The 26,436-nt window shown below is 43.6% G+C and overlaps 1 protein-coding gene across 4 annotated transcripts in view; it reads right to left on the bottom strand.

Annotated features, from left to right (window-relative positions):
• LOC133341879 (uncharacterized) overlaps positions 1-26,436 on the bottom strand; it is a 56,247-nt gene that overhangs the window by 15,774 nt on the left and 14,037 nt on the right. For 2 of the 4 annotated variants that reach the window (XM_061550689.1, XM_061550688.1), the window contains exon 1: positions 7,743-8,368. The exons of the other annotated variants lie outside the window; for them this stretch is intronic. In XM_061550689.1, the coding sequence (XP_061406673.1) occupies positions 7,743-8,248 (506 nt within the window). In that variant the 5' untranslated portion in view covers positions 8,249-8,368. Of the gene's footprint in view, positions 1-7,742; positions 8,369-26,436 lie in introns of those variants that run through there. 4 annotated transcript variants of the gene reach the window in all.

Genomic DNA, 26,436 nt, shown 5'->3' on the forward strand with positions numbered 1-26,436 from the left:
ACTGGAGCTATGCACTTCTAATCATCCAGTTTGAAAATTAATTTCTTAAGAACTACGTTTGCTGTTTAGTTTGTCCTTCTCCACACCTCAGATTAGCACGGTTGGCTAGGCACGGTGCGAAAGAAGTTGAACATACATACAGTAGCAACAGCAGAGGGGGCATGCGCGACGCATTAATTCACGCAACACGAGTGCCATCACTACCGCCGCCATCGCTAGCCCACGTTTGAATGCAGCTCCCAACTCAAACAAGCAAGGTCATGGCATTCACTTCCACTGGTGAACCTGAGCCTGTGGTGTAACGTCTACATTCCTATCGCAGAAGCCAGTGTCTTCCATGAGATTACCATTGTTGACTTACTGCAATCTGAAGCTCATGTGATTCACCCGCCAGGGATTCAAGGCAAAATGTAATCCGCATATGACATTTAAGGGAGTTGCAACAACAAATATCACTTACATTTTTCCAGAAGATACATGCCTGACTGTCTAATAGAAGTATAAAGTTCCAATCAAATTCACAATTATGGCACGTCAGTCATGCCAGGGTGATGTAATTTTAAAATATGACTAGCTGTACTACCCGGCTTCGCCCGGGACTTGTATCTACCACGGCCGGCCGCCTTTGTCTCCCCAGTGGCGATGTTAATACGCTACAGTAGTTAAGTTACTCGTTTGAGGCAGAGTCGACCTAGGGGAGGTTCAAATAATCGTCACCGGTGGTGGCCGTGAGCGGGAATCGAACTGGGTTTGCCGGGTTGGTAGCGCAGCGTAGCGTTAAGCACTACACCCACCGCTCCTCACACACCACACACGCACAGACACACACACAGACACACACACAGACACACGCAGACACACACAGACAGAAACACACACACAGACAGCACGCTAACCACTACACTACCGCTCCCCACACACCACACACGCACACACACAGACACACACACAGACACACACACAGACACACACACACAGACACACACACACAGGCAGCACCCTAAGCACTACACTACCGTTCCCCCTACACAACACACGCGCGCGCGTCCATAGGTACACATACACGCGCTTGCTGCAGACACACACGACTTTCAGGGTGCATACGGCAGTAAACGACTGAAATAATAAAGCGGCAATGCTGTGTAAGGAACGCCTTAGACCCGCATTATACATTTGTGTAATGCGAGCGTAAACACACAAACACACACAAACACATACACAATACACACACACATACATGCAGACACACAGACAGACACATAACACACATACATACACACACATACAAACACAGAAACACATACACACACATACATAGACACACACATACATACACACGAACACATCCACAGACGTACATACACACATACATACAGGCACGCAGACATACACATAAACACATACAAAAAAACCCACATACATACACACACACATACATACACACACATACACACACATACATAGACACACACATACATAGACACACACATACATACACACAAACACATGCACACACGTACATACACACATACATAGAGACACGCAGACATACACATAAAGACATAAAAAAAACCCACATACATACACACACACATACACACAAACACATACATACACATACATACACACATACATAGAGACACACAGACATACACATAAACACAAACACACATACACATGACCCGGCTTCGCCCGGGACTTGGATCCACGATGCCCCGCCGCCTTTGTCTCCCCAGTGACGATGTTCACACACGACAGCAGTTACGCTTTTGAGGCTGAGTGGACCTAGGGGAGGGCCAGGTCCGTTTCAAATAATCGTCAGCAGTGGTGGGCGTGAGTTGGAATCGAACTGGGGTCGCTCAAGCAGCTTAATGACTGTTTTTACAAAGAACATATAAAGAATCGATTATAATAACCAGGCAAGAGTCCACATTATAGACTGCCAGTACACGCACTCAGCTTCATAAGCAGGCTAGAGTGTACATGATAGAGTGGCAGTACGCTCACCGAGCTTAATAAGCAGGCTACAGTGTACATGATAGACTGGCAGTACGCTCACCCAGCTTAATGAGTATTTGTACAGTGAACATTAAAGTAATCGATTGTTGGCGCGTTGGGTTTAAAAGTAATATTAATAGCACACATTGTGGTGGGGGTGTAGTGAAGAGTAGGAAAAACTTTGATGAATTTACCTCAGAGTGGCGTGGTGGGTGTCGAGGCCTAGTAGCGTGCAAAGCCTGCGGCCTCGCCTAAAATTGTCGGCTTGGAAGAGGCAGGGTACGGGTGGCGTTCCTTCCCCCCCCCCTAGCGCTCCAACAATACTGTGTAATGGCTATTATTTAATTAAATACGGAGCTTATGAAAGTGGCGAAGGCGTGGCTAGCCGTTGGCAGGGGCAACCGCCGTCCAATGAAACTGCAGCCCTTGGCGAAGGCGTGGCTAGCCGTTGCCAGGTCCAATGAAAGCGGCGAAGGCGTGGCTAGCCGTTGCCAGGGGCAACCGCCGTCCAATGAAAGTGCGTATGGGCCAAAGTCCACACACACACACACAGACAGACAGACATGAACGATTTTATATATATAGATAACACGCCACTGCAGTAACATCGGTGCTAAAACAGGAGGCCTGAGTATACATTTAAAAAGCCTCCCCCCCCCCCCCCCCATTAACAAACAGGCTCCCGTTGGACAACCGAGGATATACAAAATAGGTGCCTATCTACATGATAACAGCAATTTTGGTGTTTTATCTCTTCTTTTGTTGGCAGTCGACAGTGATTGTCCTATATAGTGACACAGGAATGTGGAATTTATGCCAGTGGTTCAAGGCTATTAATAGACTTGAGAGCCATGCCAGCATTGTATGAGTGAGAATCTATGGGACCAATTTATTAGTTGTGGGTGCTTGTTTGCTCTGTCATCTTCACTCGAGTGCATGTGCACAGCCGCCGAGACGCCGCATCCGTTGCCATGTCATGCTAATTTGCTGGCTGCAGCCAAGCGGAAGTTTTGGAGGCCGGCGGGCAAAGCGTCCCCCCCTCCGCCCCCCTTCTGGAGCGTTTTTTTTGCAAGCCCGATTGCTCCCGAAAATAGCGACGCTGTGTAGCGACGCATGGCCGCCCCCTCTGCGTTAATCGGATCACGTCGCCTGTCATACCCTCTCAATTCCCTCTCCCTCGACCTCCCGCCACAAACCTTTCAGCTTTGGCGAAGCCTGTGTTTTTGAAGAGTTCATTGGAACTCGGGACGGAATCATCGAATTACCTGCTTTGACAAATGTACCGTGGCATGCATTTTATTGACCCTGGACGAATGAAAGGCTCTTATCCACAAAACCAGGATTCAAACACGTACCCTTTAAATGGTGGTGATGCAGTTACACTACATTAAAACACATCCTATGTTTAAAGATCCCACTTGTATTATATATACGGTTTTTATAAATAACAGTACATTCTGTAAATGCACTCAATTCGGTCATTGTGGAATTAATGAGATTTTGTAAAGAAACTAATATATACCGTGGCTACCCCACTCCTGAATTATAAACATATTTTAAGGACACACTGAGTAAAAAAAAATCTTCAAGCATATTGCCACAGCACTGGATACAGGGCCCAAACAGTGCTCGTCTGGCAGGTGATGATACAACATGCGTCATCTTTCCACAGGGGTCGGCCTTTTTTGTTTTATTCCTCGCCAGCTCCGAATATCACCTTGCCCCGGCCCACACCAGAGACACGCTGCACCCAAACCAATCGCCCCTTCAAGGCCTCTATGATCCGGGGGATGCAGATCTCCTCTGAGATCCCAGGTCTCGTGCAGTGCTTTGAGATCGTCCATGAAAGATACTTTAAAATTTAATCAGGATTATTATTGTTGTTACGTGGCGCACTAACAATGAGAGGTCAAACAGTAAAATTACGGCAGGGCAGGCTCCTGACAGACACCCAGACCTTTAACATTTACAGCAGGTTTCAAATGACTGCACCCTCGTAAATAACATGCAAATGCAGCATGTTATAATACTACTGTTCGGCTTGGGGTATCTAGGTCAGCAGCGACACGCCACATTCTGTGGACTCATAAGGTCCGAAAATGTTATCAGGATCAGCAGATTCTCCATTGAGCTCGCACACCCCCACCCCCTTCCCAATTATTTCTGCATGGAATTACCAAAGTGTGCCATCTGTTGCAAAATGAACAAAAAAAGACCCTGTGACGTACTGTGAAAACGTCAAGCATTAAGAGCTCCTCTACACTTGTACAGTATACTGTAGACACATCCAAATATGTCCCTCCCCCTCCTTACTGTTTGTTTCAGTAGAAACACTAAAAAGTAAATAACTCGATTGGACAAGGGGAAGTGGTCGACATCTTAATGACAAGAGACACGTGGCGCCTGCTTCTTGGGCGAAGGCGATTCCAGAGTTTAGGGACCGCGACGTTTTTGACTTCCCCAAATAAATATTTAATGAATAAGCCGTCCATACAAAATTTAATTGCTTTAAAAGAACCAATTAATTGATTACTTGATGCCGATTTTGATACAGGCATGCATTGTCACCGGATCCGAGTACGTGTGCAAAATTTTGAATTGATTGGACAACAGAAAGTAGACTAAATTTTGATTACAAGATTTGACCATGACAAACAGGAGTCAAATTATTGGTTCTTTCGGTAAAGTCACGTAGAAGGGAAAAAAAATATATCTTTCTCTTTTTTTCCTTTTTTATTATTTCCCCTTCTACGTGACTTACCAAAAGAACCAAGAATATGAATCCCTGCAGTCACGAAAGCTTTAAATCAAAATTTAACAGGAATCAAGTTAAATAAAACCGTTGAAAAAAGGCCCAACACCAAAATCCCCAAGTTTCACAAACCCAAATTCTTAATGGTACTGTGCTGCCTGCAGATGCCAGACATTATTGCACTCACGGATTTTCGATTCAAACAGTTGTTTGAAACGGCTTGTTGGTTATACACATTTCGTCTGTAAGCGGACATTTTCTTGAGATGCAGAACTTCCTTGAATAACGTATTGCTCGCATCAAAATATATAGTTTAAAGTGACGCAATTTATCATAAATTCTACACGATGGACTATTGGTTAAAAAGCGCGTGTGTGTCCCCCCACCCTCCACTCAAATCAGTGTTATCCACATTGGCTCCTCTGAGTTAGCTGCTTAATTTCCACATTCACCATGGCGAGGACCAAAGTCTCACTACAACATGCCCTATGTTGGGCTTTCCAAAAAAAAAGCGCTTCTCCACATATCGATCCCAGACAGCTGATGGGTCCGACAAAGCCTAAGTAACAGGATGTGAACTCGCAACCTTCCAAGAGCGAGTCGTGGTGCGTTGTAACCGCAAACGCCGCATAGCTAGATATGTACGATTTTGTTAAAACAGCCGTTATCGCCTGGGAACACTATAACGTGGTCTGCCTGCATTATGCACAATGCAAAAACAATGTGGAAACGTGACACGCGGTACCCTTATAAAGTTCCTATCAATGGGAGATGATACACGGTCGCACCCACGCTAGCTGGGTGGCATGATGCGTGTGGTATATGACGATAGGTCATATCAAGCTGTTTACACGTCGAAACCAAATTGTATTGCGTGTCACACTATATAACCAAGCAGGGTGGCGCAAAGTTTATGTAAACTTGCACCGGCAAGCAGGACAAAGGAAACACAAGTTTACAATAAGAAAAAACAGCTGTTTCATATCACAATTCCAGATTAAAGTATGTTGCGGCATAGTAAATTTGCGATACCGGCATTTCACGTACCGCAATAACCTTCACCAAACATTTTCGTTGATACGCTTAGTCGCAGTGTGCCACGTCCAAGGAGTGCATTACAGAAGACGGGATAACGAAGGGTGGGAGGTGGGTGGGGTGGGGGCATCGTCGCCCTTTGTGCACAGCTGCCAAGTTCAAAGGTGGCTGTGGCGGGCCCCGCTCGCGTTACGCACAGCGCGCACGTGGCACATTTGAGTAGCTCACGTGGGCCACACCTCCTGCAGCGTCCGTCTATTCCACGCATTTCTTTTCGCGCATTTCACAACGGTGGCGACGAACTACATACAACACGGCGGCGTTGTTGGATAGACACCTGGATACGCACACACCCTTATAAAGCTCCCCCCCCCCCACCCCCATGTAGGTGTTAGCAGAAAGTTGCAGCAAGTTCCTGTTTTGCGAGCGCTTATTAAAGGCTGGCACGGCACACGAGGAGGTGAGTGGCCAGCAACACACCCGGCCTGCTGCCTTTGACTCCGCAATGCTGATAATGACACACCGCACTCAGTACTCATCTAAGGCTGAGTCGACCTAGGGGATTGGCCGGGAGCGGCACCCAAACGCGGGTCGCAAGGTTCAAAGCACAATGCGCTAACCAATATGCCACCGCTCCCCACGTACACTCACACACACCCACAAAAGCGGTGTCGTAAATGCTTAAGAATTACAAAAATGCTGCCTTAAAGCATTTAAAGTATAGGAGGGCTCAGGGTTTCATTTGTGACCTTTCTGCCAGCGATAAGGATGTTCACAAAACTAGAATGAAACATTGCAATGTAAGTTAATACACAGAAAATATAGTGTCCCCATTTCCACGTGGAATTTGCCAGTGTATTCAATTGAAGTAAAATTTGCGTGATCTATAATCCATATCAAATCACATATCTTTGTGTTAACAATCACGCCCGTATATTGAATAAGGCCATAACATTGATGCTCCGGTGAACTTAGGACAAATAACATGTTAATGAAAGTAATAAGTGGTTTCTTTTTTGCTGTCGCAAAGATAAAACAAAGATCTTTGCATTCGCCGACCTGATTTCTTAAATAAGTGGTAAGTTTAGTTGCGAAATATGAAACAAAATCCGTGACCTCCCACTGTCACATCGATGATTGATGAGCGTGCGTGAACAATGAAAACCTTAACAAAGATAAACGATGTAGTCGAGTTGACTCTCACACAGGGTTAGAGATCTGACAAACCTTCAGATTAGAGCCCTGCTGCTTTGTAACCTGGGATGTCAAGGTGAAATTGAACGCAGGTTTATTTTTTTTTAACATATGCCTCCCTATTTAAACAAGCTTGGTTGGGGTGGTTCTCATTATTATTGTTATTATTGACAGCGCCGAGGCAGTGCTATAAGTTCCACGTTACTAAGACAGGGGCCAGTCACAGTACGGAACACCAACTACTGACTTTCCGTAAAAGTCGGGACGCATTTTTTGACCACAGAGATGATTTAGCAAAGTTGTCCACTTACCAAAATGTAAGCTTTGTGAGACCTTCCCGTTATGAATTGAGTGATTTAGCCTCACTAGGCACCATCCAGCCTAAAGTACGTGTAGTCGTGATAAACTAATAATTCAGATAATTACAGCCCATTGGCAATCCAGTGCCGGATGAAGGCTTTCCAACGTCATATCGATCATAGGGGTTTACCAACCCACACTGGCCATTATGGTTAAGTAGGATTTATATTCTTGCAATAATAATGGAATAAGTGTTTCTACAAAATATTAAATAAAATAACTCCCCTTCCTTTACATTTACAAATTGTATCTCCTACATATAAATATGAAAATCATAAATGATTTGGACTGCACACACAACAAACAGTAATGCCACGAGCTCATTTCAATCGCAATCATTACAACTGCGATGGGCATAAAGTATTAACGCCGCGTGCGGCTCGCGCGCCCAGGCCCGTGGTACCTCGACGGCGAGACTCGTGACTTGAGCGAAGGGTATGGGACGCAGAGCAAGATGCACACAGCGCACAGCGCGAGGTACGGCATTCCGGGCAGCACCCTGTTCCCCGGCGCCACGCGCTCTTGCAAATCCGCGCTCGGCACTCGATGCGGCTCGCCCGGCGTCCACCGGTCGTCTCCGCGGAGAGCGTGGTTTCTCCCGCGGTCGCAGGCGCACGCCGCGCAGTCGGCCCAGCAGCGGCGCACGAGCGGAGGGTTAACGCCCCCCATGGCACTCGCTTGACGATGCGCGGGGAACTCCTTCATTGGCGCCTCCGTTCTACCACCGGGGATTGTGATGAGGGCCCGATTGCAACGACGACGTTCCATCCCATTGTTCAACGGACGACGTGAGTGGAGGAGTCGGAAGGACGGAGCTTTTGACCGTTTGAGTTCATAAGTCGCCGCGGAAAATTGTGATGTCCTGCGACATGCTGTTGCTGTGCAGGGTAAGTAGTTACAAGGCTGCATGAGAGTTATGCACTGGCCATAATATCCTTGGAGAGCGGCAGGCAGCTTTAAACGTCAAGAGTCAGAATCGTCCAGTTCTATGAGACCTGTTAGACCTGTATAACGCTATCTAAGCACTCAGACACACCAGGATATATATACGTCCGGACACAAGCCCATTGACAAGCGGAATGAACCAAAGTAAAAACTAGGTGACAGATCAGATAGCTCCAACCACTCTTAAACAGCAACCAAAGCTTTTTTAGTTCCCGAAAAATGTCCAAAGCTCAAATTTACACTTACGTACGAAAGTTTTTTTTCTCTTGTAATGTTTATGTAGTAGCAAAGCTAAACTATCGCTATTGTATGTTTGTGATTCTCCCCAAGGAACGGGCAATGGTTTGGTCCAATCGTTCAAAGGGGGCAGCTTCCAACGCGGCACTTTTTACATCATCACTTGCCACGATCCCACGGATGACACACATACAAATGTTCACTGAAGTGCAACACCCTGTAATTCAAGGCAAATGTTGTGCTGCAATTTGTTTAAAAAGTAAGACCTCTATCTAGATAAATGAAAATGTGATTTGCCTCTTTTTTATATCTCGCTTCGAGCCATTTTGGGCAGAGCATTTGACTCACGAGTGGAAAGTTGGAAAAATTAAAATCCCGGTCATTGTCGACTAAGCCCATCATCCCTTCTTGGGTCAAAAAAAATTGGTACCACTTTGTGGGACATTAAATGTGATTGTTCTAGGGACAGACTGGTCTCTGCCAAGATAATTTGGAAATTTCCACCAATGCCTCAAGTCTGCCAATTGACATGAGCAGGGCTCTGTGATCATTTGCACAAGGAGACACCGACTGAAAACATTTGTACATCGTTTTTGAAGGTTCGTTGCCTGAGACATCAATATCTTGAAAATCTTCTGCGTGACAATCAAAATACACCTGTTATTACTTAAATGAACCTGTTATTGCTATTAGGATGACTGAAGTGGAAACTTTGGAAATGTCTCAGGCTTATGGCTACATATCGGCACACATACGATTACAAAAAAAAACATTACTGACATAAATTAAGTCGCATGTAATTTGTTTCTGAATACACCCATATAGACCACTTTTCTGAATGCACAAATGTGCGGAGACTACGTAAAAAAATTGGCTGCTCATCTCATTTTCGATGCGGACAAGAGGACTTGCGCAATCGTTTCATCCCATTATTACTGCGGACGGGATAATTAATTTAATCAGATTAATAAAATATCAGTTCCTCCCATGGTAATCTGTGAAAAAGCACATCTGGCTCTCATGTGTTATTGATACAATGTTTGCCAAATTTGGTGAAATAATAACAAAAATTCCCAAGCTATATAACGTTATAAATGTGTCTGTGTGTCTGTGTGTGTGTGGGAGCGGTAGTGTAGCGGTTAGCGCGCTGCGCTATGAACCTGGCGACCCGGGTTCGATTCCCGCTCACGGCTAACACCAGTGACGATTATCTGAACCGGTCCTGGGCCTCCCCTAGGTCGACTCAGCCTTAAATGAGTACCTGGTGCGGTGTGTAAACATCGCCACTAGGGAGACAAAGGCGGTCGGGCGTGGTGCTGGCCACCCACCCCCTCGTGTACCGTTCCGGCCTTCATAGGTGCTCGCTAACAGCACTTGCCCCTACAGTCTGTTCAGGCTATACGGGGGATCTTTATCTTTGTGTATATATATGGCTGGGCGTGGTGTTGACCACCCACCCCTCGTGTGCTTTGCCGGCCTTTATAGGTGTTCGCTAATAGCACTTGCCCCAACATTCTGTTAAAGGCTATACATGGAATATTTGTCTTTGTGTATATATGTTGCACGTGTATTCTTTCCAACACTGACGGGGAATTTTTAAAGCCCATCCTGTGGCACACACATGGCATTTAAAAAGCCTTCTTTGGGCAGTTGCGTTCTCCTACAAATAATACCTACTTAGGAGGTAATGAGCTAGTTGACAGTTCCCAAAGCATGGAAAACATTTATACAGCATTCACAACACTCACTCACACACACAAGATACAGATCCCCCGTATAGCCTTAACAGCCTGTTAGGGAAAGTGCTGTTAGCGAGCACCTATGATGGCTGGCACGGAACACGAGGTGGTGAGTGGCCAGCACCATGCCCGGCTGCCTTTGACTCCCCAGTGGTGATGTTTACCACACACCGCAACAGGCACTCATTTGAGGCTGAGTCGACCTCACACACACACATTCCCTAACACTCACACCCCATCATGTCCACTGCCCCTTTATGAGAGCCTCAAATCCTCAGCTGTATGTGCTTATATACAAACAACACAATGGTTGTGATAAACACTGGGTGTAAACTATTGAAATGTCAGTTCTCCTGAAAAATCAACCAATCCAGGGACATTTCTTACAGCATCAACAGTCCGTCACTGTGAACGGGACTTTTAAACACGATTTGTCCTGCTACGTCAGTCTATATTTGTGTACTCTAACCTGCATTACAACCGCACCTCATCCAAATGTTGTATTCTGAGGAAAGAGGAGGGGGGGAAAGAGTTGCTTCATAGAGAGATTAAAAGGCTCAGGAAACTCATAATGGCCAAGTTGGAGCGGTGAGTCAGCACCACTGACATCCTGCCTGGTCACCAATGCAGAAGCACTCATAATGATTTATATTTGTCAAGTCACTGACATTAATTAATGCCAGCTTTGGTAAATACAGATCATGTGATTAGTCGTTGACTGACACACAGCAAAGCATTGTTTCCAAAACACGAAGGACTGCTCTCTCGCGTTGAGAAACTAGAGGCCTATCGAAGTGACTCCAGGAATCGTTCTGTGGTGTCATCTTCCGGAGCCATTCTGCCAGTCAGACTCTGCTCCATGAAGGAGTTACATCAGCACACTTCTTCATTTCACGTTATGACTCAGGATATAATACGTGTGATAGTCCGAACACGATATAACAACAGTAATCAAGTAAGATGAATTATGTATATTCGCAGATTATGTAATGCTTTTGAACGTGCTTTTGTCATCGGAAGTATTCACGCCGCGATAATAAAGGTAGGGGGCGCGTAATAGCCGTGCAGGAAGCTGCAAGTGCCCGTTAGAGAAGAGCGGGGCTTGGATAGCAGCCTCTGCTTGGGACGACGAGCCTCGACTGACAAGAGTCAGGATGCCAAGCCTAGTCCCTTTTAATGCTGTTTTTATTGTCTGTAAGTTTTAGCACGCACTTTTATCAAGCTGGCCAGTTTTTTTTAATAGTGTAAAATGTGTGTCGATAGTTTGAGGGCTAAATGACACCCAAACCACGACGGCACACCTACTCATGTGCAACCATGTGACCACAATACCATCACGCTTACAAACGTCTCGCGCCCATTTTTTAAAAATGATACAGTTGCAATTGAATGACGCAATGAAAGGTGAAATAACACGTAAGGCTTTCACGACCAATATTATCCATGAGAGGTTTTTTTTATTCTACCCAATCTAACCCAAAAAAAAATCTATCAAAGGTGAAATATTTAACTCGTATGTTTGCACAATACATAGTTATGTGCCTGTCTCAGATGGACACATGCTAAGGTCAGCACTCTATGGACACTGACGAAATGTGGCCTTAAATGCTGAGATACAAGCAGGTAAAACCGAATGCCAAATTCTTCCTTGTTAACTCGGTGGAGTTTTACCTTGCTTGGGGGTGGCAATGCACTAGGGGCTCACATTAAATATTCATTGTGAGCTGCAAAGAGAGTTACAGGCTTCTGTCTGCTGCTCACTGAAGCTGCAGGAATACAGTGCTGCCTTGCAGGTGAGTACAATAGAATGTTGTTTTATCAGGTTGCATCAACTTTACAATTGTCCATCAAAGGTGGACACATTCAGACATCTGTCATCCAAAACACGGTTGATCTATTTCCAAAAGCAAATCATCGGTTTTCTGGAACTCATTCAGTTGGCAGTGCTTCGCTGCGTGTCAAGGAGCGGCTCTGGGGAAGATGATACGGCAAATCTACTTCCAGTAACTTCAAAAGGCATCTCTTACACAACACTCTCAAGCGTTCCTTGCCACCGTAATCAAGATTTGCATACGCAACACCAGGGAACATTCCTTCGCGCTCTATCCAAATCTGTCGACAAGTGTCAGTCATTTACCATAATCCGTGGAATGTAGCTGGTTTTATGAAGATTCAAACCGAGGTTCCGAGGTTCTTAATTGTGCTGGCTCAGCATTCCAACATAGCCGCATGGCCTTAAAATATTTGTATTTTTATGGTTACATTTATAAATTATTCAGATTTTCAGGTATGTCAAGTTAGATTGATTGCAATATTGTACATTATGATTCTTACAATACAAGGCATTATAAATTGCACGTGTGTGTGTGTGTGAAAATAGATAATTATTGGATCAAACGCCAACCCGCCAAGCGTGTGAAATCGTACCATGCCTTATTCCGTTTACGGTTTATTTATGAGTGAATTTTTCAATGTGGTAGTAAATATTATCCTTCTGTAATGAAAGTGAATGTAAACACGATCAACACTCAACACGCCCACGTAAACATTTAACTCGCTACAGCCCACCCTTCCAAATGAGAGATCAAATTGCCAGTTGGGGCTTGTTCCATGCTCTGTGCTTGGGCGACCTTTGGAAAACACTAAGTTTAGGTTTGAGTTCTGTTTTCAGTGTTTTCCTTTGCCCGGAAAACAAGTCGTGTTGTCAGGTTTAACAATGAAAACCCGATTGCATTCAACGACCTCAAGCTATGTAGCACATTGGTTGCTACAGCAGATCATGTGTATTGTGTTTTGTTTTTGAAGAGTGTGACTTATCTCTGATCGTTAAAAATTATGGTGGAAATATTATGATTGGCAAAACTGTACACTCAGTTTGAGTGTAATGGGGAGCATTATTGAAACGACATTTAGTGCTGTGACTGCAAAAGGACTGTCCACAGTCTGAACATAACAAATGTAGAACATAAAAAAATACTCAAAATAAAATGAACGTCAAACAAAAATTCGTCGTGAGGACTGCGAAATGCACATTAAACTAAATGTTTTATTCGGAATTTCGGAAATTATTCGCAACACACTTTCTGCCATAAGTGTGATAAGCAACGTGTAGGCGGGTTACACACAGGCACAGGAGTAGCACCCAGAAGACGGAGATCAAAGCGAAGACCTGAAACAATTATCCTCTTGTGGTATTGCACGAGGAAAATTTGGAGGTTTGAGTGTCAACCGAGAGATCTGTCTGACGCAAGGAGGAGATGGCCAAGGTGTGGTAAGATCAACGTAACTCCTCACAATAACATATTGACCTCAATCTTGAGGCCCTTGGGGGAAGCACTCAAAAGAGCGGCCAATTGAAAGCCGGCGCAGGTCAACTCCCCCAGTTTTGAGTGTCCGAGGCTCGTGTTATGCAAGGCTTAGTAGTGGCGCCAGCAGGTGGCGGGTACGGAACGACCCCTACAGAACACGGTCAACGGCGGGGACCCACGAGTAAAATAAATTCAGACATGATGTCCCAAATAAAATTCAGGCACGCGAGACATCATTAGTGAATCAAAAAACACGTCAAACTGAACGTGCCACAGTTGACCAATAGTTCTGCATGAAATGAAAACCAGATTTCACGGCAGCACGCGGGGGGGGGGGGGGGGGGTTAGTTTGTGTGCCACCTCTGGGGCCAACGCAATGCGAAACCAGTATGGACACAGCCCTTAATGCGTTCCAGGTGCAGCGCGATGGCGCACGTGGAGCATGCGGCAACATGCTTTGCCTCATTGTTGAGATGAAAGTCATGAGTCCCATGTTATACTACAACGTGTTCGTCGTAGTACATATATTGTATGGCCTGTGTTTGTACATGGTGGCTTTGTGGGCGCTCTAACTTCTTAAACAGGGCAAAGAGAAAGAGTTGGCACTGATTGTGTGGCCAATGACGACTGCCTCGTGAAATCAAACCTACTTATCCATATTTCTTCATTTGAATAATCTCATACATCATATTATTAGCTCAGGAGTTAAACTGTTTGTGATGCAAGTTAAATTTTTATTGAACAATGGCACAGTTTCTTGCAAAGGCATTGCAGGAATTGTCGTATTACCGCAAGGGCTGCAAAATGCCAGGAGATGCCAGTAAAGGAATCGGTGCGATCCACAGTTATATTCAGTCCCCTTGCAGAACTAATTTTTTTCCCGTGGATTGAATCTATCCATGCGGATAGTTGAGTGTTACTCCGTCGTATGCGTGGGTGTATTCTGGTTTCCTTCTAACATGAAGGCCAAACATTCGTACGTGATATCTGGCCAAAACAGACCAATGTATGACCCTCCTAAAAGAGTCTAAAGTGTCGGTGAGCCTTTCCCTTTGGTAAATAATTATCGTTCATATTAGCATTAGAGCACAAAATCCACTTTAATGAAATACAATTTTTTTTTACATCTATAAAAACTGGATCTCAGCCCAATGATTGGTGTCAGTTGTGTTAAGCGCACAGCGTCATTTGCTGCGGTTGAACATCTGTGATGATCTGCATAAAAAAACAATATAAACCTAACTGCCAAAACAGTTGACAGAAATGAGGCAACGCCAAGTCACAATTCGTAGACAGTGAACTCCGATACGGCAGAATTGTTCTGCACATGTTAGCGGGATTGTGTGACAACCGATTCGGGGTTAGCGGCGTATTTTTAGCCACTTTAACTATGAACGTGGTCGAGCACATGCAAGGATAGACATGTGAACGTCATGGAAAGTAACTTGTCAAGATAGAGTGGTTAAACAGCACACTGGCTCGAGTTTGATGCTCACAGATGTGTCAGTTTAGCTGTTGCCCAGTGAAATCTGCAGTAAACAGAGTTTTAGTATATTTATGTCAAACCCAGTTTTCATAAGGTAGTCACCGATATGCCCTGGCTCAGTGACCATTGAGCTCAGAACTGTCCTGGACACTCCAGAAGCGAAAAAAATAAATATTTATTTATTTCCGCTCCTTGCTCAAAACTCACTTATTTTCACTTGCTCGCTCCACGACCCCTTAATCTCCCCCCTCATAACCACCAACCACTACTGGCTCCCTCTTCATATTCTCATTATATGGCTATCACTTATTCCCCTATTCATTAAATCCATTCATCATCATTTACCGTCATCAATTTAGCTTTCAACCGAATTCACACGTCACAGATTCGCACCCATTGCTTCATCTATTTTATTCACCCCATCTCCACCATCACATTCACACGTACCATTCTTAATTCTCGGTAAAGCGCCTTCGTTAAGGTGCTATAAACATTACGTTAAGATAAGATGGGCAGGGACACTGTGTATGACCTTGCCCCCCCCCCCCCATCCACATACTATGAGGCTTACGCCTCTTAACTCAACGCAGATATTAGTGGTGGAGAAATACATTTCTCAAGTGTCGAGCATCAGTAACCTTTGACACTTAAGATATTTGCAGCAGAGGGGTCATGTGTGTGGGAGAAATGGATGGTTTCCTCCTTCTCCTCGTGGTGAAGGGACAGGTGGGAGGGGGGGGTAAAGCTCCTAACCATCATTAAGAGTTAATTATTATTTGACAAACATATCTGGAGTGCCCGGCACAGGAAGGAGCGTGTCTGTCACCATCGCATTAATAAATTACAAAAACACGTCATCCGCTCTATATAACAGGGCATTAAAGACACGGCATTGTGATTTTCTCCATCATTTTATTTACCATCTTTTGCAAGAGAGGTCCAAGGTGCTAATGTCACGACGTTAAACAGTTCAATAATACCGATACGCATGCAACAATTCACCTCTTCTTGCGATTTGGAAAATAATCACTATTTGGAGTTATGATACAGAATCAATTTATTTTATGCTTTCCAACTAAGGATGAAGGCGCTCAATGTATTAGCTATGTCTGTGTGTCCATCTGTTAACCCTCTTAAAGATGATCCAATATAAACAAAGTCTCAGTATAAATTATGTTCAGGCTAACAAAAGTAAAGAGCCAGAACACATGAGACCGACAATACATGACAGTACAAATGAAACAAAATATTATACCTGACAAAACAGATCTGACTTCCAATCATTACAAATATTCTAATTGCAGGTAAGGGGGAATGAATAATGTAATGCCTAGTCATAAGCATCCTCTGGGAGAGATTTCATCATTCTTTTTATAAGCCTCCTACTGGCAATGCTTCTGTGAGACTGGGGGGGGAGAAATATATAAATTATTATTTATATATTTCGGGGTACAGTATTTACATAACCCACTGCAAGCTATACATGTAGGCAGAACAGGAATGTGTGCATGCCACTGAGTTGCATGGAGACTAACGCTGTGCACATGAATAACAGTACAGCGGGCTGGCAGACACGATGCACTCGGTGAGAATTGTGAAGTGAAGTGCCTGTAATTAACCCGGCCTGGATAAACCGCCGAAGCATTGTAACTTGGAATTAAGAAAGGCTCTGCCTATCCCCTTACAAAACCAAAGGGGACACAGATACAAAAGAACACACATCATCCCAAATTCCACGAAATTGACTTGTCCATTATGCGGGCCAGGAGATAAAAGCATGGGCTAACTGGAGTCCTGCTCACTTGTCAGCCAAAAATAGACAGCGACTACCATTGAAAGTTCAAGTCAATGCGTCTCACTGCTCAAACGTTCTCAATCTTTGCTGTCTCTCCCTGTTCCTCCTCCTCCTTGTGCTCAATCCACGCGTTCGCTCTTTTTCTCTTCTTGCCCCTCTTCGCCGGAACAAACTTCCCCTCCACATTAAACAGTCACCTTCGCTTATCGGTTTCCATTCCGCACTCAAAACTCACTTATTTTCCCTTGCTCACCCCACGACCCCTTAATATCCCCCTCTCATAACCACCACCGTTACTTTTCCCTCTTCATATTCTCATTATATGGCTTTCACTCATTCCCCATTCATTCAATTCATTCATCGTCATTTACTGTCATCAATTTCGCTTTCACCGAATTCACACATCACAGATTTGCCCATTGCTTCCGCTCATCTATTTCATTTACCTCATCTCCACCATCACACTCATGTGCACTATAATTAATTCTGTGTAAAGCACCTTGGATAAGGCACTATAGAAATTAATTTAAGAAAACATAAGAAACGCCTATGTGGTGCTGGTATTATTACCCAGGCGCGACCCAGACCCAGTGGCGAAAATTCCACATTCTTCATATGCCAACCACTGTTGACTTGACAATTATTGACATTTCCACGTATCTATCTGGGAGAGGTGATGGGCTGAGGCAACCCCTTGCCAGGATTTGAACTTGCAACCTTCTGGTTGCGAGTCAAGCGATGTGCAACACAGGGCCACCCAGCCTGACTGTCATGTAATTCAGAAAAATGTGAAACTGCGCAGAGGATGTTGACGCAGTGACTCACCTACAAACGCAGAATAATCGTAAAGATGCGGTCATTGCGCGTTGTTTTTCGTAAGCCTGCTGTTTTTTCTTTTACTTTGTTCGGTACAGTGAGGCAGGCGGGCTGAACAAAACTGGAAAAAACTGAAAATTCTTTGAAGAGTGAGCTTCTCTGCCTGTGTCATTGGTGCTCAACCCTTTGCCGTTCCGATGACGTCACATGTGTAAGTCATCAGTTTTTCTTCCGATTCCGTTCCGATTCAATACATGTATATTATCAAAACAAAACAGGAAGAAAAGCTAAGATATCTTTATCGGTACCGAGGGACAATCACCCTGCAACTAGCAGACGTCTCGGAATGGGAAAGGAGTTAAGAGGCGTTGAGACGCCACCGCATCCACGTAGGTGCCAGGTGGCGTGAAGTCTGCTAAGGTTGGCAACTTATAGCACACTGTACCTCATTTCCGCAAACGTGAAAAAACACGCACAACAAATTACACTTAGAATTTTCCTGAGAAAAAAAATCAAACAAAAACTTTTCTGTTCACAACCATGGTGCGCTGTTGAATAAATCTCAGCAAATATTCGCATGTCGTTAATGTATACGGGAAAGGGCATCTTGAGCTTTCCAATTTTAATTGCTTGAGTTACGGTTTCATTTGAGGTGATAATTCAGTGCCTATAGAAACCCCAAAGGCACAGAGATAAAATTACAGAATTAGAATATTTATTTATACTGGAATCCTTACGCAAGTCAGCAACCTGCTACACTACCTCCAACAAGCAGCTGTGCAACTCATGCATTTTAAATCTCAGAATCAGAATAAATATTTAGACTGGAGGCATCCGATGAGCTATGAAGCTCTTTTTAAAAAATGTCCATCTCTGTCTGATCCACCAACTCTGCCCCCAGGTCACTGGATGAAAGGCATGCACAGTCACCACCACACCCTGCATAAAGTGTAGTAATATACGAGCCATAGTGACGATTATTAAAAGTCACGTGGAAGTGTCTTCTCTCTGTCAAACGAGCATGCAGAGGTGCTCACTCCCATGGGCAGTCACGAGCCGGTGGTGGAAAAACCACAATCGAGCTGTTTTCGTGGCTTGTTTTGTCGTTCCAAAATGCGCGCCACCAATTGGACGAGGGTTAACATCGCCCCCACCGGTGTCAATGTCACATCAACCCAGTTTAACCTGCGCAGAATGGAAGCAACTTGACAGCAAGGGCCGTGTCAACAACAGCTCTCTTCCCCCAGCAGGGCATTCCTGCGCGTGCGGCACACATGCAGACGTACACACACGCCGCTGGGCTAAATTTGAACATGAACCGACTTTAACTCTGACGGCCTCATCGTGGAAAATACTTAGAAGTGATTTTTCAATGCCATGCAGAATTCCATGTGGCAAACCACACGTACACAGCACAGTATTTATACCCTTGGCTTTTGAGATTCCTGTCTTTTGGTTCTGCACCGTGTCGAATCTCACACACGAGCACTTGTCAACACCAGCAAAAACAATAACGAGGACAGAACAACTGGATCGTACCTGTCCTCGTGTCTCAATTATATAATTATTCACACAACCTTCAGCCTTGTCATGTCCCAAAGTGATCCCAAGTGGGGTGGAGATTATTCTGTGTTTGGAGAACGAAGGGAGTTGAATCAAGCCTGGTCTTGCTTGGCCAATCGATTCGACATGAAAAATTTGCAAGAATAACATCTTGTCCTTGACAACTCATTTGCAAATGGAAGCACAAAAGTCTTGTCAAGAGGCTAGGCAAAGTTGCCAAGTCAACTTGCTCTGAAAAGTTACCATGTGTTTAAAAGGCTAGCACAAAACGTCTGAGATAAAACCACACCAGTAAACTATGCGACAGATCGTGTAATATCTTAAGTGCGTTAAAATCTATTGTCAGTGCATTTTTGTTAGCCCTCTTGAGGGAAAGTTGTTGTTGCATTGCTTATTGGTAGAGCAATGGCCATTTAGCTTATCTCTATCGTAACCAATCTTTAGCATTAGTTGTAGTTCCATATTTCTCCCCAAAGGATTCCTTTTGTGAATTGGCAATAAGTAAAATCTGTAAATGACGAGAAAAATCCATCACTACCGAAAATATCATGGATAAGACTGATAGCTTTTATACATGCAATGACCACCTTTGTGTGTTGTTAAATTTGATTTCCCAATAGCATAATTTAAATTGGGACAAAATCTCCATAAACTACCTGGCACACCCCCTTTTGCATTACATAACAAATGATTTATTTATATTTTTCTGACAAGCCTTGCCAATGTAAATTCCCCTATTGTCTTCCCTGGTTGCCGGTGGCCTTGATAAAACTACAAACATTAAAAATAAACGAGGACAGAGGAAAGTGCGCATTAAATGCCGGTAGTTATACACCACGTACATGTGGCATAAACTTCATGTGATTTTAAGCAGCCCTGACATATTAAAGCTGTAACAAAACCAAAGCAAACATTTTCAGTCATTTATTGACAATGGGTACATGTGCCTGTCTGAGTGATGGAGTGGTTGAGTGCTGCTTTACTCACCCGAGTAGGCTGCGAGCTCTCTAATCAGTCATTTGGGATGGGGGGGCAGCTAAGGTTTTGGGGGACTGATGTACCGAACCAGACCAACGGCGATAAGTATCGCTTTGAGCGACGTGCGCAATGCACTTCATGTGTTAGGCAAGTCTCTGTAGTGCTTGGCATGGGATGATGCTCATTTGTCATTACGTCGCAGTGTGTCGGTGACCGCAGTATGAATACTTGTTATTTGGTGATAATCCATTGACCATTGTGCAAAAACACAAATACATGTCTATGGGACCTTTTTGCTAGGTTCAAAAAATATGAAATTATTTGTATGTTTTGCTACAAGTATGTGTGGTTAATGCAGACGTGATGCCGCACGTAAGGTGTTTGAACATCTTAACACCTCCTGTTTTATTGCCAGAAAAAGGGTAAAACCTATTCTCACACAAGTACGATAACAAACAACCCCAACGTGTTCGTCAATAACACTGCCAGGAAAGGAAACGTGTACAGTGGGCGACACGTTTTGGGCAGCAGCCCTTCTTCATAGCACATACATAGGTGTCCTCTGTCACCCTGAATGTAGTGAGTAATGTGTAAGTGTAATATGTTAGTGTTACTATGTTAGTGGTGGTGGAAGGGGTGATAAGGGAAGAGGGGGTGGGTGGTGGGGGAAGGCGGGACCAACAAACCAAATTGACTACAGAACAATATGGTTAATAAAGTTAAACACACACGACACAATTAATACATACGTAAACACATATACACGGGGCTTTTGTTACATAGGTTGTATGTGCCGGACTGCCAATTAAGCCTCTTACTTTTTAATTCAGCAAAAAAAAAATTTGGTAACTTGATTGGAAAATAAATAAACAACTACGTTTTCGCAAAACATTGATAAATTAACTAAAAGTAAACATGTCCACAAGACTGTGTGTAAGTTACAGCTTCGTACGATGATTTTGCATGGCTAAATCCAGTCAATCTAGTCGTTTCTTTTAACCCAATGTCCCTGAAACCATCTGGCTGGCCTTGCTCCCAGTAATTTTCATTGCAAATCCCATCGCAAACTTTGATTAAACCCCATATCAAACTCGTGGTATGCAAATGCTGCCAAAATATTACAATGCAAATTTTCGTACTTATTCATGTTTTATGTTCCAGCTTTGAGAGTAAAACAGAAGTATGCAATGGCAAATAATTTAACAGATACACACATGCTTGTTTTTGGAATGGACAGGACACGCACATTTTGGATAGTGGACTACAGTAGTCTGTGTGGATATTTGAGTGGTATCCCCTTTCATCGTGGGTTTCTTTCATTCTCTGGTTCCCTCCAACATGTAAATAAACCAGTGGTTCTTAACCTGGGGTGCGAGATGCCCTTTTAGGGGGTGCGAGACATGCCAGATTATTTTAGGAGGTAAATCATCGAAAACACTAAATAAGCGCAGGCAAGTAAGTACAGCTACTGTGTTTCATCAAACCTTATGCATTTATTAACATTATAAAAAATAATGATTAAAAAAGAAAGGGGTGCAAGGCTGCAGTAAAGGTTAAGAACCACTGAAATGAACCACTAAAATGGAATTGGCCAAACATCAAAAAGTATGACCCTCCTAAAATTGCACCCGGCGACTCAATGATAATCAAATACCTTGGTTACTATTGTTATTTATCAATTATTCAGCACACAGATTTTGGGGGAGCGATGACACAGTGGTTAGCGCAACACACTATGAATCCAGCAACTTGAGTATGCTTCCCAGCCATGGCTAATTAAACCATGAAAAGGGAATTTAACATCTCGCCACGGCGGAGCCACAGCAGCGAGTGATATCTGAACTGGGCCTGGGTAGCCCCTCTATATTCCACTCCAGCACCCAAGCTTCACCAACCAGCACTGAGAACGCACATTGGTCAAACTACTACCACGATTGACAGCATTCATCCAGCAGTGTACAATGGAGATCAATGGAGAATTCCCAGCTCACTGAAGCACAAAACAAAGAGACATTTCATTTTAGGATCAATAAGTTCAGACCACCGAGCTGAAAACAAATAACTTTAAAGTGTTTGACGGTGTATCTTCATTCAGCCACTGCAGACAGGGCTGAGAGCAATTAAAATCTATGAAAACAGGGATATATGTATTTTAACGTGCAGACCACAGGCCATCAAATCAACCTGTCAAGGTACTGGCTCAGGACCAATGGGGTATCTTTCCCCAGCGTCAGCTGGCTGCAGTCTGTCACTGATTTTTATGTTATTGCAATTCTATACTCTCTTGAAATTGTAAACGAGGAAAACAATCAAACAGCCCTGAAAATCCTGAAAAGAACCAGCATATTCTAAGGCAATTCCACATTCCTATGTCAAGATCCAGTATCGATCTCCACAGGCCAATCACTTGTGATTTCCCACAAGTTGGTACACATATCAAGTATTGTTCATGATGATGATGCCAATAACAATAATTTTTCAACTTATAAAGGACCTGAAAGCAACAGCACGATTTAAAGTGGTGTGGTAACACACATTCTAAAAACAGGGTGAAGAATTTTTTTTAAAGTTTGGTTGAAGTTTATTCTATTTATTACACAGATGATCGCATTTAGCCAGTTACCCAACTATTTTACAAAGAAAATCCACGATGCGTGAGCACAGCATCAACAAAACAAAGACATTAATATTGCAGAGAACTAGTACAAGGATATTAAGAAATAATATTGCACAACAAGCGAGGTATTTAGAAGTGGTAAACAGAACCCACACGAATAAAAAAAGCAATGCAAATATAACGAGAGCTGGAGGCGTGAGAAAAAAATAGGTACAGGTGCAAGTAAAGCTCTCAATGTTAGTCTAAAAGTGACATAACACACAAAATAAAATAAAAACAGTGCAAACATGTGGGAGCAAGATGTGCCACAAACATGGTAAAGGTACAAGTATGCTCCGCGCTAATCGGGAAATAAAGAGGGGGAGAGAAGGGAAAGTACACCAAGCTGTAGATAAGTGGCAACGGTATTCCAGAATGTGGAGCAGCAAATGAAAATAGGTCCGCAATGTGGTATGATTGGTGTGGAAGAACGTGGATGGGCAGGGAGAGTTCCTCGCAAGCTTGGGTAAAGTACCGGAGCAAGGGGGTACAGAGTTGGCAATGCAGACAACAAGTAGGAGATCGTTTCCGATGGCAAGATTAGCAGGGCGAAGGTGTCGTCACCGAATGAACAGTGTCATTAGGAGCCCTTGGATATAATGATGATGCGAGTTATAATAAACGTGCTCTTTACCGCTTAGACAAACAAATTAAGAGTGAGGTAGCACGTAAAAGCCACGCTGATATTTGTAGGTTCCTGACAAGATAGCATCTCGGTTATATGTTGAAAATCCAACACCACGGCATTGACCAAATCACCAAAGGGGAAGCAGACGTATATGCAAAAAAATATGGTAAGCGAGTGGCTGCGTCAAAAATATCTGCCATTCAATGCGTTGCTGATTCATTACATTAAAGTACCATTGTGCACCGAGCAAGGCAAAGGGTGAAAAGTTACAGACATTCACTTACCCTGGCATGCTCCGGATTAACATAATTTAATACAGCAGCCTCCAGACTTGGCACAAAAGGCAGCATTGTAATTCCCACCATGGCAAATGCCCTGTTTTAATGTAATCTGTGAATGTATGCTGTATTTGCGTGTACAGGATATGTACAGCCCTTTATCAATCGATCCACTGCTGGATAAGGACCTGCCCGTGGCATGCAGGTCATGGAGTTTAACACGTAGGCTTTCGCGACCAATATCATCCATAATAGAGGTTTTTGGGTTAGATTGTGTAAATATATGAATGTGTCGTTAAAACCTGCCAACACCCGACACAGCCAACTAGTAAGGGTTGTCACGTAAACAGAACATGCCGATTCGTTACTAGTACAGCACGCCGGTGTGTTGGAGAGCCAAGCCACACCATTTACAATCTGAATACGTTTTGCCAGTAATTACAACTAGCTTCATCAGGCGACAGCCAGATTTCTGGAGAAGTCTTACTGTTTCGTTCCTTATATAGAGGCGTAGATGTGTTGACCACCCTTCTGCGCTCTTGCACAATATGGGGGGGGGGGGGATTCCTGAGGCAACGTTAATTTTGCATGTGCATTATTCGAGCCCTTTGAACGTGTCCTTCCTGTCTATTATGTTTATTAAAATAGCCCTACCAACGCTGCCCTTTGTAGGCATGCATTTAAGTAATGGATGATTTGTTAATTTGCTTCCACAGCACTAAGATGGTAACTATCCGAACGGTTAAAGTTCTTTTGATTTCTTTTAATTTCGATAGATTCTCTAATTAGTCTTGGCCAGTAGTAGCTAGTTTTGCACAAAACTTCAACATTATCAAAATCAATTGAGTGTCCTTGTTGGCACGCGTGTTCTGCTACTGCTGACAGTTGCATTTGGGAGAATTTAATATTTCTCTGATGTTCTTTTAGTCTCGTGCTGATCATTCATCCTGTTTGCCCAACATAACATTTACCACACGTGCAGTTAATCCTGTCCACACCTTCTGTGGATAGCTTCGGTAATACATCTTTTGTACAAGATATTAGATTCTGTATTTTATATACTGTGCCAAATCTGACTCGGATGTTTTGTTTTTCCAAACATCTGGCTAGTTTATCAGTTACTCCCGCAATGTACGGTATTTTGATAGTTTTAATTACTTGGGCAGTTTCAATGCTCTTGTTATTTGATTTGGTTTTGGTATTCTATGCCCTGTTGATTTGTGCATCATTGTATTGTAACCGTTCATTTGCAGAGATTTTTTAACATGTTGAATTTCACTTCTCAGACTGTCACCATCTGACAACTTTCTTAGCTCGATGAATGAGCGTCTTGATAAGAGCAGATTTCTGTGCGCGGCGATGGTGTGACTCTGCATTCAGATAGGCATCAGTACACTGTGTGTTATTTTACAATTTCGACCCCGTCCGAGCAGAATATCCAGAAATGGTAGAGTTCTGTCAGTTTCCACTTCCATGGTGAACTCAATGGATGGATTTTGCGAGTAGAAATTATTTAGAAATGCGTTCAGTGTATCTTTGCCATGTGGCCAGACCACTAATGTGTCATCCACATCTAAACCAAGCAGATGGTTTTAGTGTGCTTGAAGCTATTGCTTTTGTTTCTAAATCTTCCATGTACAAATTCGCTATCACAGGAGACAAAGGAGAGCCCATTGCTGCTTCTTCCTTTTGTTTATAGAAGTCACCTTGCTACAAGAAGTAGGTGTTCTTTAGACAGTGTTCAGTTAGTCTTAGAATATCTTCGGCGAAACCTTTGTTTGTCATCCAAGGAACAAATAACTGGGATTCACACAAAGCAGTTGTCATTTCATGGACCCGAAAAGATAATGGGACAAGTTAACTGCCGACTGGGATTTTAACTCCCTCTAATCACAGCCGGTAAGTGTGTTAGGGCCAATAAATCCAGTTAAACAATTAGATTTGACCAGGATCATATTGGCCCCATATTCGCAGTTGCAGGCAGGGGTGGAGAGGAATTGTGGACATGGGGAGAGGGTTGAGGAGTGGGGGATAAAGTGTGGACTGTGCTGTTTGTAAGTGACGTTGCGCAAATAGCGGTGAAGTTGTGTCACCTCGAGAGCTGTGCACAAGCTCACAGAGTTCAGGCCTTTTACGCTTTTTAGCTACAAACATCGCACTTAACTTTTTTGCCGTTGAAAATGAGTAGTCTAAACTAAAAAGATTTTTTATTTTATCAGGTAAGGCCCACTGAGCTATATATCTCTTTTTACGAAGCAACTTGGCCACAAATGATAGGTCAGCGAAGTGGCTTATCATGTAGAAATGTATAACAGTAGCCAAATACTCTCAACACATGTTTCTAAATGTGGAGAGGTAAACCAGAGGTGCTGATAAAAAATCACATGACCACGGGGACAAAATGCAAACTCCAAATATACAGGCATTGGTGTGGGGATCGAACCCACAACCTCATCCTCCATCCTCAGTATCACATATATTTAAATTAACCTGTAATAAATATTCTCACGATTGAAAGCCATTCTGTTATGCTGAAGGTTACTGGAAATCTTTGGGTTTTTTAATCCAATACTTCAGTTCACACGGGGAACCTTGGGGGTGATGTTTGCAAAGGGGCGGCCGTAACAGAAAGCACCTCAAAGCCCAACATGATACGCGTACACATGAT

Source organism: Lethenteron reissneri, chromosome 12, assembly GCF_015708825.2.
Source record: "Lethenteron reissneri isolate LAM-NWPU_2019-01 chromosome 12, ASM1570882v1, whole genome shotgun sequence".
Lineage (NCBI taxonomy): Eukaryota > Metazoa > Chordata > Hyperoartia > Petromyzontiformes > Petromyzontidae > Lethenteron > Lethenteron reissneri.